Below are 15,624 nucleotides of genomic sequence, written 5' to 3'. Positions count from 1 at the left end.
GTCTTTGTAAATATTTTCGGGTAACACTCTTCAGTCAACTTTACCTCTTTTTTATAGATCACGCCAAATTTATCTCTCAAAACATCTGATCAAACTCTTTTTGGATCATGAAAGTAGCTGGAAACAGAACTCAACCACATGGAGAACAAGGACACCTTCATGTTTTAGTCAACTTTACCTCTTTAGCAAAGCAAGAAGTGCTGCTTTTTCTTCATGTGGTTGAGGTCTGTTTCCAGCCATTTTCATGATCCAAAAAGAGTTTAATAAGATTTTTTCGGAATTCCCACATTCTGCATTCTGTGATCTCTTTTTCAAGTTGAAGACCTTGAGAAAGTTGATTCATGTAGTACATTACAAATATGCCGCAATCCAATCTGCAAATCACAGTATGTAAGTAGATGTGAAATAATTTATAAGTTTATTTGTTTTGAACTACTTTACATGGGTACTTACGATTTAAAGTCCTGTTGCGGACTTATACGGTCGTTCTCTATTTTGAAGTCGATATTGTTATCCATCATCCAAGTTAGAGTTCTTTTTTCATCTTCACTAAGAGGAACTTCCATCCAGTCTTCCCTCTTCCCCATCTTCTTCCTTTTTGTTCCGTTTAGCAGTGCTCTTGGAGCTTCTTTTTGGGTTATATGGAACCATTCTTGTATCAATTGATGCTGTAATATATCATAACTACATTCATTAGCCTACATGCGCACATATTATTGATAAATTAACAACAATAGAATGCAATAATTTCTCACCATTTGCTTAGCAACCTCATAGCATGGATCAATATGCAGTTCTGATCTCTTCCTTAAGGGGTTGTAATGTGTCCACTTTTTCTCATTTTTGTTTAGGACGAGGAGAGTGTAGTGGAACTTTGATATTACTGGGAAGAATATATAGTCGCTTTGTGCCATACTACCCAATAGCGGATCAAAAACCAATTGATTCAACCCCACTTCATCATGAACTTCATCTTGCACTTGATCTTTCTTTCCTTTCTTTCGTGCATCTTTCATTCGTACATAGTTCTGCCAACAACATTGTGTAAAAAATTAAGTAAGTTGTCAAGCATTTCACAGTTTGATTATTTGACTCTATTTTTTCGTTTTAGTTTTGCACTTACCCAACACAGAGTTGATATGTATGTTGATTGTTTTACACTACTTTGGTGCTGTTTTTGTTCCAATAGCTCCATGAATGCATCAATGACCTGGAAAGAGTTTAAAATAATTTCAAGCAATCAACTATATAACTATTGTGAGTTATATGACAATTAAATCTTACGTTGCTCGCTACTGCAGTGTTTTGTATCAACTTTTTGACATCTTCACGTGCAACGCTTGCATTTTTCCCACTCCAAAATAGTTCTCTGTTAACATTGGACAATATATAAAAATGGTTAGTTTAAATGCAGTTGTTAACTACATTAGTATACTGCTTTGTTCTAGTGTTCTGGTGCAGTAGGAGTTGCACCTCAGGTGCCCTTCAGTCTTCCCTCAAGTATATTGCTTGAAACATAAGAATGCAAAATCCAAGTCTAAAAGAATGGGGAACCAAAAAAATATAAAAAGACCAAAAGAAAGTAACCATTTTCATAAGGAAGGACAAAAGTATTACAAACTTATCAGAGCCATGCTAGAATAATTCAAAAATAGTTTATCATTTGGTTGCCAAAGATCAGTCATACACAGTAAAAGTGATTGAGATCAGTACTCGATTAAACTCAACCGAAAAATAACAAAACCAACATTACAACTCTGCTATCACTAGTACTCTAAAAATTAGTGTCACTGAAATTTTAAGTAGGTATTGTGGCTGAGGTGCAATTCAATCTGCCCTAAGAAACTTTATGCTTGGAATATAAGAGGGCAAACTTCTAGTCTAATAAATGGGGAAAAGCCCAAAATAAAGTAACCATTCTATGAGGAAGGACAACAAAGTGATCAGATCATAGCCATGCCTGAATAAATCGCAAATTGTTTATCAGTTGGTCACCAAATATCAGTCATATGCACAGTAAAACAGAGTAAATTCAGGACTCAACAGAAGTCAACAGAAATACCAAAACCCACATTAAATCATCACTGACCAAAGTACAAAGAAGTTATAGTATCACTGAAAACTCAAATATGGTATAGTAATGATGGTAATACAGACTAATCATTGTCAAAAACAATTTAGTCGAAAAACTATAAATTATTAATGTTACTTACTTGGGATTTGTCATACTCCAGAATGCTTTCACCTTTTGTTGATATTCATCATCCAATAACTTGAATATCTCACATCTTTCCAAAGGGAAGCATTCTTTCCTTGGTCTATTCACTTTCCTTGTGCTCTTCTCCTCTTCTGAAACAGAATCATCAACGATAATTAATATCTGTTCATCCTTCTTGCCAGCAGGATCCTGAATTGACCTCGTAGGTACTGTAAGAATTGGATCAGATGGAGCATGTTGCTCTTTTGCCTTTCTCCTTTTAGGCACTACATTGCACACAAAATCTGGATCCAGTTGCTGCTTTCTAACTTTCACTCCAGTTCCTTCCATAGGAAGCCTCATTTGATGCTCAACTTGCGGCACCTCATTGTCATCCCTTGGACTCAATTGAATTGCAGTGCAGGGGACTTGAGGATCTAGCTGATCTTTCTCAATCAACTCCATGTCTCCATCAACTTCTGCTTTAAGTTTATCTTTGAAGTTGTTCTTCACTTTTAATTCATAGTCATTCTTCTGTACCTTTCTTCTTTCCACTATTTCTTTTTGTAACGGTTGGTATAATTCTCTTCCCTTTTGCTTCGTGTCTTTCTTCTTTAGCTGGACAGTTACATTAGGCAAGGTAAAAAGTAGTCAGTCATATGTATTTAGTACATATGAGTAACATGTAATATGACCAACTCATGATTTAGTTTCATTTAGAGTGAAATACAAATGCATAGATTTGGTAAAAAAAACATATGATTAACAGTGATTTGATTACCTCTTCCTCTTCTCCTTCATGATTTTCATGTTCAGGTTTTATTTCTACTTCGATCCCATTTTGCACCTCGAACAAACGCTGTACAGTTCATAAGCCAAAGAAATTGGATATCAGTACCAGTGATCACTGATTAAAAGTAATAATACATGAACTTTTATGCAACTATTATTCATTAACAGTGTTAGATGTTCATTTGTTACCTCAATTTCGCAAATGGTTATTTCTTGCATTTTGATGTTCAGTTCCGGAAGACTCCATCTGATTAGGGATGGTGTGTTGCCCTCGATGATCTCCCTCCCACTGATTGGTTGTGTAATATTTGTTTTCTCACACAACCAAAGCTGTATGCACATGCAAGAAAACATTGCATAACAGAAGTCATAATGGCAAAACCCAAAAGATGTCGAAAATGATAATAATCATATTAGAATTGTATTGCACTTACTGGAATGAGAAGCGCGCATCCCTTAATTTCAACTTTGCTCTGGGCTTTCAAAGATTTGTTTAGGAATTCTCCCACTGCTGCTGCCCATGAATACCTTGAAAGTTTGTCAAATTCATCACAATACTTCACTAGAACCAATTGAAGATGTGATCGGGCGAACAGGAATGTGATGAACAACTCCATTAGGGTGAGACGTACAACATCTTCTATATCCGTTTGTTCTTTCCTATTCAGTAACTTTAATAGTAGACCATGTAGCAGTTTGTGGCTCACCCTGTCTGTTCCCTTAAAATGTCTCTCAGTAAAGTCTGACTTGTATGATCTACGATAAACCAGATGACCGAATCGGACTGTGTCACCATGTTGTGGCAGTCCAAGAATCTGAGAGATGTCTTCTGTGTTTATAGATATGGCTCTAGTACCAAAGTGAAAGGTCGCGGTCTCTGGGTTAAAAGTTTTGATGATCTTTAGTATGGGAGTTCGACAATCCTTGCATTGTAATTCTGAAATGGTGCCATTGTGAAATGCTTCTAACAATGGCCAAAATGGAGTCTTCTGAAGCAACTCCAAGTGGCTTTCCTTAAGTAGCTGCATTGTTTCCAACATTGGCAGCACACTACAACGAATTTGACAATATGGTGCCATTTTACAATCTGCATGGGTGTAAGAGTGAGAACACATTTTTATACTGCTTGAAGAATGAACCACATTCACAACAAAGCAAGAAAGTAAAAGTAAATCTAGCTGATGTCCCTCTGTCCAACAAAGTACTAGAATTGTTGTAATTTTTTCTTGGCTCTTTTATTACTTCTAAATAACTAAATCTAATATATATTGGTCTAACAGCTGCTCATAAGTTAAGAACTAGTAACAAAAATCAGGGTTCTTCATCTTCCTGCTGGTTGCATAAATATATTCTTAACCAAATTACAAAGCAAAAAAAAAAAAAAAATTCCTATACCAAAACCGCACTAAAATGTCAGTAATACTCAATGCAAGCTACAACATAAAAAGTGAAAAGCAAAACAAAACCCAAAACTCACTCCAAAATTGGTAATCTGTCTCATATCCTACAGTAAAATCAGAAAGAAGAGAGAAATTATCAAGAACAAAGAGGGTGTACCTTAAATTGGCGGATGATCACTGGACCTTTAAGTTTCTTCAAGGAAAAGTTAGACTCAAAGGATGAAGCAGGGTTTTCACAATGCCGAGTTTGAGCAGAATTGAGTAGAGGTAGGGTTTGTATAGGAATGTATATATAATAAAAATAGGGTCAGAGAGAAATAAATGAGGAACAGAGAAAAAACAGAGCATAGGAGGAGGTTGTGGTGGTGATGGTGCCATCTGCCATTGATGGTAGCAGGAAGTAGCTCTGCCTCTGCCATTCTGAGTTAATTTTGAAACAAAGGAAAACGCGCCGAATGCTAAAACAAGGAGCTTACTCAATGCCTTGGTTATCAAAAGGACCAAAGGCGCCAGAAAAGGATACGTAAGTATTTAATAGGCTGGCCTTCAGCTTTGGTGATTTTATTAATTACTGAGAGTAAAATACATTGTAAGTTAATAGTACTCTAGCTGCCATTGGATTTGAATCTGAAAACTAATTAGACAAATAAATCCATTCAAACTGCCTCATTAGTTTTCACCTCGATCTGAATCCAATGACAGTTGAGCATAACCGAGTACAAAACCAACTAATCAATTGTACATCTCTTTTGTGTTTCTGTTTTTGTAGGTAAGACGGCCAGCACCTGACCAAGAGCTACAGCCGAAATTAGATGTTGACAAAAAGAAATGGAGCAGATAATAGATATTACACCTTGATCAATATTGTCAAAATTTAACAAACACAAAATTTATAGCAACTGCGTATCCAAGCAATTGCTTTCTACTCATCTGTTAACACATTCGTCATGGAATTTTACAAAACCAACTTGGAATTAATCAATCCATTTTCTAATTGAATCTTGCCTTCCGCCACCTTTTTGGAAGGAATTCTGATTTGAGAACGTGGATCTATATTTTTCAATCAGCATGTCAAGTTTATCTGTAACATCCCGCCCTGTTGGGTCTTTATTCTTCGGCCTTCTTCTTCTCATCATGTTCTCTCCTCCCTCCGTGTAATTTTGCTCCTGCAGCTTCCTCTTCTTTGGTTCCACATCTGTCTTTCTCGAAGATATTGATGTGGGCGCATCAACTGCCTTGATTTCACCTGCAAACGATCTTCCACCGCCAGCCTTCCTGCCATCTTGATGATGACTTTCACGTTTTGAACCTTCTACCGATAAGCCTCCCAGTACTTTTTTTGATGAAATCTTTTCTGCCTTTCTATCTGAACCATTCTTCTGCCTCTTGGGAAATCTCTGCCCTTCAGTGGCAGCTCCATCACTTCCCCTATTTTCCACTTCACCCTCTTTATTTGGTACTACCTCATCCAGTTTTCGCTTGTCACCTTTGTCTCTCCGGTTTTCAAACTTCTTGCTTGGGTGGGCATCTGCTCTATTTGAGTGATCAAATTGCCGCCCCTCTTTCTGATTACCATTAGCGGCATGCTGCTGAGTTTGTTGTGATACCTGACGTGCTCTCAATTTCTGAACATTATCAAGTGCAAACTCCACAATTGGCCGATGTTCTGAACCAAAAGTTTCTGCAAGTAGTATCACAATAAATTAGAATATATGTCAAAAAGAAAAGAAAAAAAATCCAACATGATGAAATGGTGAATTCGGTTGATAATGTAAACTTACCAGGATTGTTGTTAAGAACTCTCAGAGCCACAAGGGCATGCTGGTGCTCTGTAAACTCAATGAAAGCAACACCGCGAGAGTGGTTCTTTGCGACAATCTTTCCCTTTTTCACATCCTTCAAGCACTTTATCTGCATGCTCAACACCATATACAACAGAAAACTTCAATTTTTTTTTTTGGACAAAACAAGGGAAAACTTTATAAAACAAAAATAAAACCACCACTCATAAGCAACAAACGTAACTACAATCTAACCTGTCGAATCACAGGTTTTTGTAGCTTAGCTCGTGAGGTAACAGCATCCATACAAAGTTTCTTAAGCTGTTTTTCAGTCATGGACTTTGGCAAATTGTACATAACTAATCTTGTCTTTGAAACATGAAAATTTGGAGATTTAAGCTTCATCGCCTTGCTCCTCTCCAACCTGCATGGTTTCAGAAAAATTAATAAATACAAATATGAAACTGGGAATAGTAATCAGCATCTGAATGCCGAAGCAGCACCAATGCAATTTGCTCATAACCTGTTAAAAACTACAAAGCAAGGTAATCCTCTTGTCATGTCAAACTTCTAACCGAGTTCTTTTCCCTTTTTGACAGGATATTCCTAAATAGATTTCAAAGCTTGTAGGTTTCCCTTTTTTCTTATCCCTGCTTAAAACTTTTAAGAAGATACAATTAAAAGTAGATGAGAACTATAAACAGAAAATTAATATAAGCATAGGCTTTTTTATTTCCAAAAAAAGTAGCTAAAATAGAATTGATGATCACATCAAACTGACTTAGAAATTTTGTGCAAAGAAGACTGGTAAGAACCAATTGTAACGTCCAATTGCCAGACTCTAAATAGTCAGCATCTAGGGGATTATAAAAAACAACAAATCTTACATTTGGCGTTTTGACATATCATTAGCTGAAACCCCTTCTGCAGCTGGAGTTCCCGCAAGAATAAGACCTTCCTGTTATGATTTGAATGAAAGAAAATTCCAACCATTCAGGACAGTACATCACAGTTACCACGAGACACAGAAAACTATGATATAGATTAAGCAAGGAAAGAAAAGGAAGGTCGTTTCTAAAAGGAAAAACCTTTGCCAAATAGAGATTGCGGTGGTCTATGTCCTCTTTTTTGGCCATATTTTCTTCCTTCTCGTGAGCCGATTTTCTATCCAAAGCCTGGAAGACTGTCAGTTGTCTACCCTTGAGAAAAATTCCCAAGCCAGATGCAGCACTACCAGCTGAAACAGCAGAATTCACTGCATCTATTGTCTTAAACTTGAGAAAGCCAGTTCCTTTTGGTCGCCTGCCACAACATATATCATGTTAAGTTTCCAGTATAATAGCGAAAGGTAGGAATTATATTAAAAAGGTATTAGAAACGTACTTGGTAAGTGGATGAAGAACTGGGACAAAAGATTGCACTTGCCCGAAAGCAGAAAACCTTTGTTTGACTTCTTCATTAGTGATCTCAAAAGGAAGGTTGCTGATGAAAATTGTTCTATGCAAATCATCTACTTCTTCCGTTTGTGGTTTAGCAACATCTGATGCACTGGCACTTTCAGAAGATAATTTATTAGGCGCAGTCTCGGAAGATAACTTACTAGTCTCATTAGCAGATTCTTCAATAGTTGGCTCCTTGTTGCTTACGGGCAGTGCAGAATCATCAACAGTAGTTACTGTACCAGAGGGTGTGGTAAACTTTTTTAGAACTTTTCTTGCAATGTCTGCTTCCTCCTCAAAATCAATAGTTGGCTCCTTGTTACCTTTGGGCAATGCAGAATTATCAACAGCAGTTACTGTACCAGAGGGCATGGTCAAATTTTTTAGAACTTTTCTTGCTATGTCTGCTTCCTCCTCAAAATCAATTTCAGTAGGGATGTCTTTCAGCTCTGTGGTATTGGAGTCATCTGAAGCACTGTCAATCCCATCAAGGTGCTGGGACTTTTTACATGCATCTCCAGCATCACCCTCAAAATCATCACTGCTGCTATCATTTCCCCCATCTCTTCCGCCCTTTTCTCCTGTAAAAACCAATGTTTTGCTTTATTGCAAGTTGTTTTGCTTTGCACAGACACATTTCTAATTACTAAATCATTAAATTGCTAAGACAAACAGTTTCACACATCTAATATAAATTTTGAAGAAAATCTTAATACTTGGTAATAAGACATCTTACTAGTCATGAGCCATAATCAATGTTCAAAATATCAGCAGTGACAAATATATCAGCGCTCAAATTGATATATCAACAGATATGTTGATATCAAGGATATGTCAGTACATACTTTAAAGGAAGATTTTTCCATACACGTTCCATCTTGGGGTACAAAAGGTAGATGAAAACTCCATTTATATTTAGAAATTCAAAACTAAAATTACTTCACTAAATAATTAGAGATAAACTATAACCCATTAAGAAAACCAAAAGGGGGCGGGAGTATCAACTGAAGGTTCATGGCTAAACAGAAAATAATTAGAAGTCTAAATAGTCATAGCCTATGCCTTTATTTCACCAAAAAAAAAAAAACATAGAGACAGCCAGCCGTCTTCACAAATCAGACTAGGCATTCCCCCAGTCCCTCTTTCATCGACATAAGAAGAAAAACATCTCTATCAGATATTCAGATTTTAGAAGAACTCAGAGAGAAGGGCATGGTAAGAGGTTGATTCTAGATCTTCTTTTTAATCTTCCTTTTCTATATCACCAGATTTTTTTTTTTCCTACATGTTTTTGGAGATTGGGCCAACAAATCCAGATATCTCCCATATTTTGGTCATATTTGAGTTATATACGGGGAAGATATATACAGGCGGACTCATCCAAACAACAGAACATTGGCCGATGTAAACCTTGATCATGACTATTTACTTGAAAGCTTGCATGTACTTCTAGAATATGAAAAACAATGACCACAGTTGATATAAAAATCATATCATCACCAATTCTTTAACCAAGCACGAAATGCCCATGGACTAGTCATTATTCATGCAAGGTTCAAAAAGAAACAGCAATGACAAAAGCGCGCTAGATGAGAATGGAGTTACAGTATACTACCATCTTCTGAAGCAAGGGTGTCATTGCCACTACCATATATCTGCTTAGGAACAGCCCAGTCCACAGCTATTGGTCTTTTAAGAAGTTTTTGTCCATTGAACTTTTTTATTGCCTAAATAAAAAGGAAAAGAGTTAATGCATGTAAATCAACACGAACTCTACTCTAAAACTAAGCATGAATCACAAATTTACATTTTCCGCATCTTGTCTGTGTGTGAATTTGACGAATGCAAATCCTTTAGACATCCTGCCAACAATAAAAAAGAAATGAAGAAAAACAGAAAGTGATATTTCAAAAAGTATGAAAAACAGTACAGGATGATAGTACAATACCCTGTATCAGAATTCTGTGGTATATAAACCTCCCAGACAAATCCGGCAGATGAAAACATATCTTTGATATCACTGACTTTGGCCTGCATTTGTGTTGGCAAACTAGTTCAGATAACACTTCTCACAATGAAGAAAATTGTATATGACACACAATTAGTAAAAGACCTTGAAAGGAAGATTTCTGACAATGAGCTTCCACTTCCGAGTCTTGGAACCCTGGCCCAAAAACACAATCAAACTGTTAAGACTTCCCGTTGTAGATTGAATAACAATAAACCACCACCACCATAACATGAATACAACACCACCGCCACACCATAACATGAAACAAAAAAATGGATACGCTAAAATCTGCATGCCAGTCAGGCATGGTTACCTATCACAGAAAACTCAAATGCTGAAAGCTGGTCTCCTATTTTTATCTCTAATGGTTACTGCATTGCCATTAAACACTTCTTTTGTTCCTAACCTGCACTTCCTCTAAAAAAATAAATCCTGCATTTCCAATAAATTTATTTTTATGGTTGGAAGCATTCCTAATAACAAAATCTATAACATCCTTGCCTCATTATTCTATTATCTATCCTACTTCAGCAAGGACAAATAGCATCAACTTGATCCGGTAACAATAAATTCCACATTAAAAAACAAAACAACTGAATTACTTGTATTTGTCCATATAAGAAATGTGATTGAAGCAATTGAAATGTCATTTACCTCCCCACCCAGCTGACGGGCCCAAACAATTCCTCCTTTTATCTCCTTTTGGTGTAACATTGCAACAGAAGCATGAGCTGATTTAACACTGTTGTAAAGTACAGCTGAGGCATCCATTTTGCATCCATCTTGTACAAGACCTGAACAGTCACCAGAGATTATGGTCAACTCAACATCCCAAATTGTGTAAATTTAAAAAAAAAAATACTTCAAATGAGGGCAGAAAATGATTCAAATCTGTCTAGTAACAATTGATTCCAACTAAGAAAGCAGTTACCTAACTATGACTACAAAAGTCAAAAGTATCGAGTGCTATGCAATAATAATGGGGTCGCAATTATTGTGTCAAGGATGACAAATATCTTGATAACAGAATGAATAATGTCAAGGATAGAAAATATCTCAATGAAGTCATCAGAATTGTATATATTTTGAATGTTAGGTACTTAAACGCAATTTCAACTCAATATATTAAATAAATCACTCCCATCACTTGGAAAAGGTTAAAAACGGCCTCCTGAGGGCGTGAAACCCTTACCATGTTGTTGAAGCTCTTCTCTGGGAAAAGGATAAGTTATAGAACACACATCGCCAACCTCCCTAGCTTGGCGATGAACATCTTCCGCCATACCAGCATTGAGAAGGCCACCAAATATAACAGTCCTAGCAACCCTTCATAACAATAAGAAACTGAAGATATCAGAATACCAGATGAAGATATTAATTATCATAGGATCTCAAACGTTTACGATATAACACAGATTGAGTAGAGAACAAAAATCATTATTCAGATCAAATTGAGAGCCCAAATATTAAGCTGAGGACCAGGAACTTAATAAAGTAAAATTCATTGACACGAAAAATTTTATGATAGCACAAGAGATGGTTTTTATTTTCTTTTGTTTTTCAATCAAATTACTGGATAACCCTGTTACCTACAAATGACATGTGAATTGGAACACAAAACTAAGAAAACATATAGCTACCTTTTATACTAGGTAATTATACTTGACGTCAAAAAAGAAAAGTCTTAGAACTTAGAAGACTCTCCTTCATATTCAGAGGCCTCAAAATTCACTCTTCTGAAATTGATTTAGTGCATATGGCCAAAGATTTGCAAACTTCGAAAAAACTAAATCAAAGATGGAGAACTGCATTAATCATGCTTGTAACCCTACATTTCCATTTTTTTCCTTCCTTCTTTTTCTCCTTTTTCTTTTTGGATGAGATACGACAAAAGATTTTCATTAAGAATCAAGAAGGATAACAATCTTCAAACAGGAGTCCTGGATAATATCTCCTGCATCTGATAACCAGAAATATGTAACCCTAATGAAAGGGAAAATCTTGCAAGGCAATGAGCCGCAAGATTGCCCTGTGGTCTCACATGCTATCTCAAGAGTACATAGAATGAACGTTGAAGGCCCTGAATTGAGCTGACTAAGCCCAATAATATTTCCTAAGCTTTTATCTATATATTCAATAAAAATCTATCAACATCAGATTCCTATGTCCAGTCTAAGTTTAAACTTGACATCAACACCATCTGTTAACACACTTCTACAGAGCGGATAGAATTCATGGTAAATTGAAAGCTGTAATGCATGAACTTAATGACTATATGAACCAACAAGGCTCTAATAAATGTGAGACTGAACCAACTGACTCACTTGGGGAAAAAGAAATAAAAAGAATTACATTGGGAATGAAAACTATATTTTCCTTGAGATGCAAGGGAATATTCTATACCTCTGCTTTTCAGAACCTCCCACTTTTGCCACTACATCTTTACATGGTGCTACTGGTTTTCTGGATTTCACAGTTTTTTCTGCATTTTATTCCAAAGCAAAAAAATTCAAATGGTTAAGTATGATGAGTATGAAACCACAATAACAAGATTTATATACTAAGAATAGTGACCTTTTTCCTCCAACTTTGAAGCATCCTTTTCCTTTTTTAAATTGCCAGCATCCTTATCATTCTTTGACTTCATGGTCTTATCCAATTTGATCTCTACAAACAAAACATAGTTAGATAAGAAAACCAATATTGCAGAAATTGAATTGAGAACTTTAGGACCAGTATTAACATTTTATCCTTAATGTTCCAGTTAAAGAAAGGATAGTGGAATAGAGTATGAAAACTATCACAACCAAAGAAAAAAATGCATAAAAACAAACAGTAACATAAATATATATAATAAGATTCACCACCTCTTGTATCCAAGTTTGAAGCACCATTTCCCTCTTTAGGATTGTCTCCATCCTTGCCATTTTTTGAATTCATAGTTTCATCCAATTCAGAACCTAAAAACGTAAGATAAACAAAACATTTATGGCAGAATTGAGATCAGTGAGGACAGTTTGATAACTTTATTCAATTGACTTGTTTATTGGAAAAGAGGGTATATATATGAAGAAAGGGAAAAAGGAGAATACATAATCTTCAGAAATACTTTCAGCACTTAGCTTCCGGGATTCCAAGCTGAGTATTTTGTAAATTATATGGACTCACAATGTCAAATCCTAGAAGCTAAACAAGTGTGTCAATAGTGCTAAACCCTAATCATCAGTAATACATTTAGCACTTAGCTTCCGGCATTCCAAGTTGAGTATTTTGTAAATTATATGGACTCACAATGTCAAATCCTAGAAGCTAAACAAGAGTGTCAATAGTGCTGACGAAACTACTTAAAAGGCTTTTTCTGTTTTAATTTTATAAGCCGTTCTGTGTATTTTATTCCCGTCACCCTACCTCTACCATCTTCTTATCATTTTCTCTTCTCCTTTCCCTCTTTGTATTTAATTTGAAACAAAATATCACAAGTGTCCTTCAGCTAAGAAGTGAAATTATAGGTGTGCCTTAGATCCATACTAAGATGAGTAGTACTACTACTACCAACCTTGATCTTTCTTTGATCTTCGTTGTTCAAAAGGTGCACGGTGCATGGCATGCTTAACAGCAATCTTTCGACCTCCAACAGACACACCATTCTTCAGCTCAACGGAGCGATCAGCATCGGTTGTGACAGCACTACAAACAGATACAAAACACAAATTAAAAATAATATTTCAAATTCTCGAAACCTCTAAAGTTCATGTAGTAAACGAATGTCCAAACCCAATGAACCTATCATTATAAGACGATACATGCTGCAGGAATACTAATGAACTTGAACTTACAATTGAACAAAGCCAAAACCACGGTGCTCCGTCGACCCTGCAAACAATGCAAAAAAGGCATATAGGAAACAGTCTCTGACTGAAACTTCTAATAGTTGGTACTACAATCCAAAATGCAAATTACTCTCTCGCACAATTTTAGCTCACCCTTTTTTGTGACCATAAAGCACCGCCTGATCGGTCCGACTTCACTGAACGTCTCCTCCAGCTGATTTTCACAATACAAACAATACTTTGCATAAATAAAACAGCACAGCCAAATTACACATACACAAAAAAAAAAAAAAAAAAAAAAAAAATCCTTGAACAGATAGTAATACAAGTATTGAGCTAAATTTGGATGATTAGGTCTTGATCTAGGTTAGTTTTTTGAGGGGAAAATTACAAAATCGGGGATTTGAAAAAGAATGAGAGTACCTGGGAATTGGTGAAAGAGTAGGGCAAATTGGAGACGAAGACGGTGGAGGTACAGTGCTCGGTTTCGGTTCTGGGATGGCTCCCATCTTTGCTTTTCTTCTTCCCCATCTCTGCTTCTGCTTCAGTTTCTGCTCCTGCTCGGCGGGCGAATGGAGTGGAACTAAAACCGCTCAGGGTGGGTTTACAACCCTTCGGGTTCTCATTTGGGCCTACTAACTGGGCTTCGGGTTTTGATGACCCGAAAGTCTTTTTAGGACTTGGATCCATCTTGTGGAGGGCAGTTTGGTACGGCTGTGCATATATATAAATTTTTCAAAACGCGAACATTATCGGCTTGGAGAATCTACCTTGATCGCATCTCTCATGAAAAATCCAATCGGTTATACTTTTTAGCTGTCAAGCAAATCTTGTGGTGATGTTTTGAGCCTGTGGGGAGTATTAATACTTTAGAGCATTGAGGAATTTTCCTTTATTGGCGGCCTGCTTCATGAGTTAAAAGAGCACCATGTATGTTCCAATTCTCGTCTCTTTTGGTTCTCTTGATGCTACGACATGTTCTGTGTTTGTTGATATCATTCATTCTTCATTAGCCCCGAATTGAGGGTTAGAGTTTTGTTCGATACATCGATATATTGTCATATTGTACATATTAACTATTTCTTTTGTATCAGTTATCTAATCAATTAGTTTTGAAAAATTATCGATACATTGTCATATTGTACATACTAACTATTTATTTTGTATCAGTTATCTAATCAATTTGTTTTGAAAAATTTATCCACATAATATTTCAGGAGTTAATTAATCACATTTCTCTCCATTAATTTTTAAATATTTGCCTCTAACTTTGATAAAATGCCCTAATGAGACATTGGCATTTGGTGCTTTACCCCGACTTGTGGCTTTTCCGTCAATTTGATAGCAACAAACATTGAATGATGTGACGAAAAAGCACTAATAATATAGTTTTTGTTTTGAAATATCTGACTACTGCAAACTATTTTCTTGAGTTTTTGTAAACAGTTTTCATGGAATTGAGCATTCGAGTTGAAAGTTGCAACTTATTTTTTTTTTGCTAGCACAGTCATATCAAATTATGTTACCCGAAAAACCCCCCTCTTTTTTATCTCAAAAACTTGATGAATTTCTTTCAAGTTTATAGTGATCAATAGGCATATGTGGTGGGGGCATGACTTGCGTGCACAAGTTGATAACCTTTCTAAAAACGTTATTGCAGATTGATGCACGGGATCTAACTAGCTACACTTCTAGGGTTGAGATTATTGATTTTCCACTGAAGAAAGCTTTAATTTTGTACCATCAAGTATAACGGACATGTAAGAATTTCTATTGTGCCATTGAACTGCATGATACATATAATTAGAATCACATGTCAAACGCTCTCTATATAGTTTAATTGGTTAGAAACATAATTAGAATCACATGTCAAACGTTAATTGGTTAGAATCTCCAGCTCTAATGTCTTAATAAAGTTTGTAGGTCGAACACTACTTTGAAAACATATCAATGATTTTTTGGCTTACATTCTAACGTTGTCATCATGGATGTAGGAATTGGGAGCCTCTTGGACTTGGACCATAATGGGGAGGAGCAAAAGTTGGTGTTCCAACCAAATATATATTGGGCGGGGGTTAAAATTTTTTGGAACTATCGAAATTTTCATAACATGACATTATTCTCTGATTGAAATCAAAAATATATATCTTCAAAATACATCTGATTAGGTTCTC

The 15,624-nt window shown here is 36.0% G+C and overlaps 2 protein-coding genes across 3 annotated transcripts; both read right to left on the bottom strand.

The window, feature by feature from the left end:
• On the bottom strand, positions 1–4,045 carry LOC133740429 (uncharacterized). The gene is made up of 9 exons (XM_062168385.1): positions 3,424–4,045; positions 3,179–3,319; positions 2,979–3,056; positions 2,214–2,815; positions 1,285–1,369; positions 1,124–1,210; positions 756–1,028; positions 454–668; positions 1–374 (listed from the first exon to the last, which is right to left on the bottom strand). Exons 1-9 carry the CDS (start codon positions 4,027–4,029, stop codon positions 212–214), a joined length of 2,250 nt encoding a protein of 749 aa, XP_062024369.1. The 5' UTR covers positions 4,030–4,045; the 3' UTR covers positions 1–211.
• Positions 4,046–5,210: 1,165 nt separating this feature from the next.
• On the bottom strand, positions 5,211–14,155 carry LOC133736937 (uncharacterized). Of its 2 annotated transcripts, XM_062164553.1 has the most exons (20): positions 13,874–14,155; positions 13,604–13,664; positions 13,457–13,493; positions 13,177–13,307; positions 12,488–12,580; positions 12,195–12,287; positions 12,024–12,102; positions 10,813–10,946; positions 10,275–10,414; positions 9,723–9,773; positions 9,558–9,640; positions 9,417–9,471; positions 9,225–9,336; positions 7,933–8,190; positions 7,554–7,845; positions 7,259–7,472; positions 7,058–7,128; positions 6,426–6,594; positions 6,171–6,300; positions 5,211–6,070 (listed from the first exon to the last, which is right to left on the bottom strand). In XM_062164553.1, exons 1-20 carry the CDS (start codon positions 14,138–14,140, stop codon positions 5,364–5,366), a joined length of 3,177 nt encoding a protein of 1,058 aa, XP_062020537.1. In that variant the 5' UTR covers positions 14,141–14,155; the 3' UTR covers positions 5,211–5,363. The 2 variants fall into 2 exon arrangements, with proteins under 2 accessions (XP_062020537.1, XP_062020536.1); XM_062164552.1 differs by having other exon boundaries at positions 7,554–8,190.
• Between the last annotated feature and the right edge of the window lie 1,469 nt (positions 14,156–15,624).

The sequence above is a fragment of the Rosa rugosa genome, chromosome 3 (genome assembly GCF_958449725.1).
Source record: "Rosa rugosa chromosome 3, drRosRugo1.1, whole genome shotgun sequence".
NCBI lineage: Eukaryota > Viridiplantae > Streptophyta > Magnoliopsida > Rosales > Rosaceae > Rosa > Rosa rugosa.
This window is presented reverse-complemented; position numbering and strand designations above follow the sequence as displayed.

Excerpts from the sequence above, each read along its gene's own strand:
- LOC133740429 (XM_062168385.1), bottom strand. The coding sequence starts at position 4,029 with ATGTTGGAAACAATGCAGCTACTTAAGGAAAGCCACTTGGAGTTGCTT. Across the intron at positions 3,320-3,423 it reads GATGCGCGCTTCTCATTCCA|CTTTGGTTGTGTGAGAAAAC; the intron begins GTAAGTGCAATA and ends ATGTGCATACAG. Across the intron at positions 2,816-2,978 it reads ATGAAGGAGAAGAGGAAGAG|CTAAAGAAGAAAGACACGAA; the intron begins GTAATCAAATCA and ends GTAACTGTCCAG.
- LOC133736937 (XM_062164552.1), bottom strand. The coding sequence starts at position 14,140 with ATGGATCCAAGTCCTAAAAAGACTTTCGGGTCATCAAAACCCGAAGCC. Across the intron at positions 12,288-12,487 it reads TTCAAACTTGGATACAAGAG|AGATCAAATTGGATAAGACC; the intron begins GTGGTGAATCTT and ends TTTTGTTTGTAG. Across the intron at positions 6,595-7,057 it reads GATATGTCAAAACGCCAAAT|GTTGGAGAGGAGCAAGGCGA; the intron begins GTAAGATTTGTT and ends GAAACCATGCAG.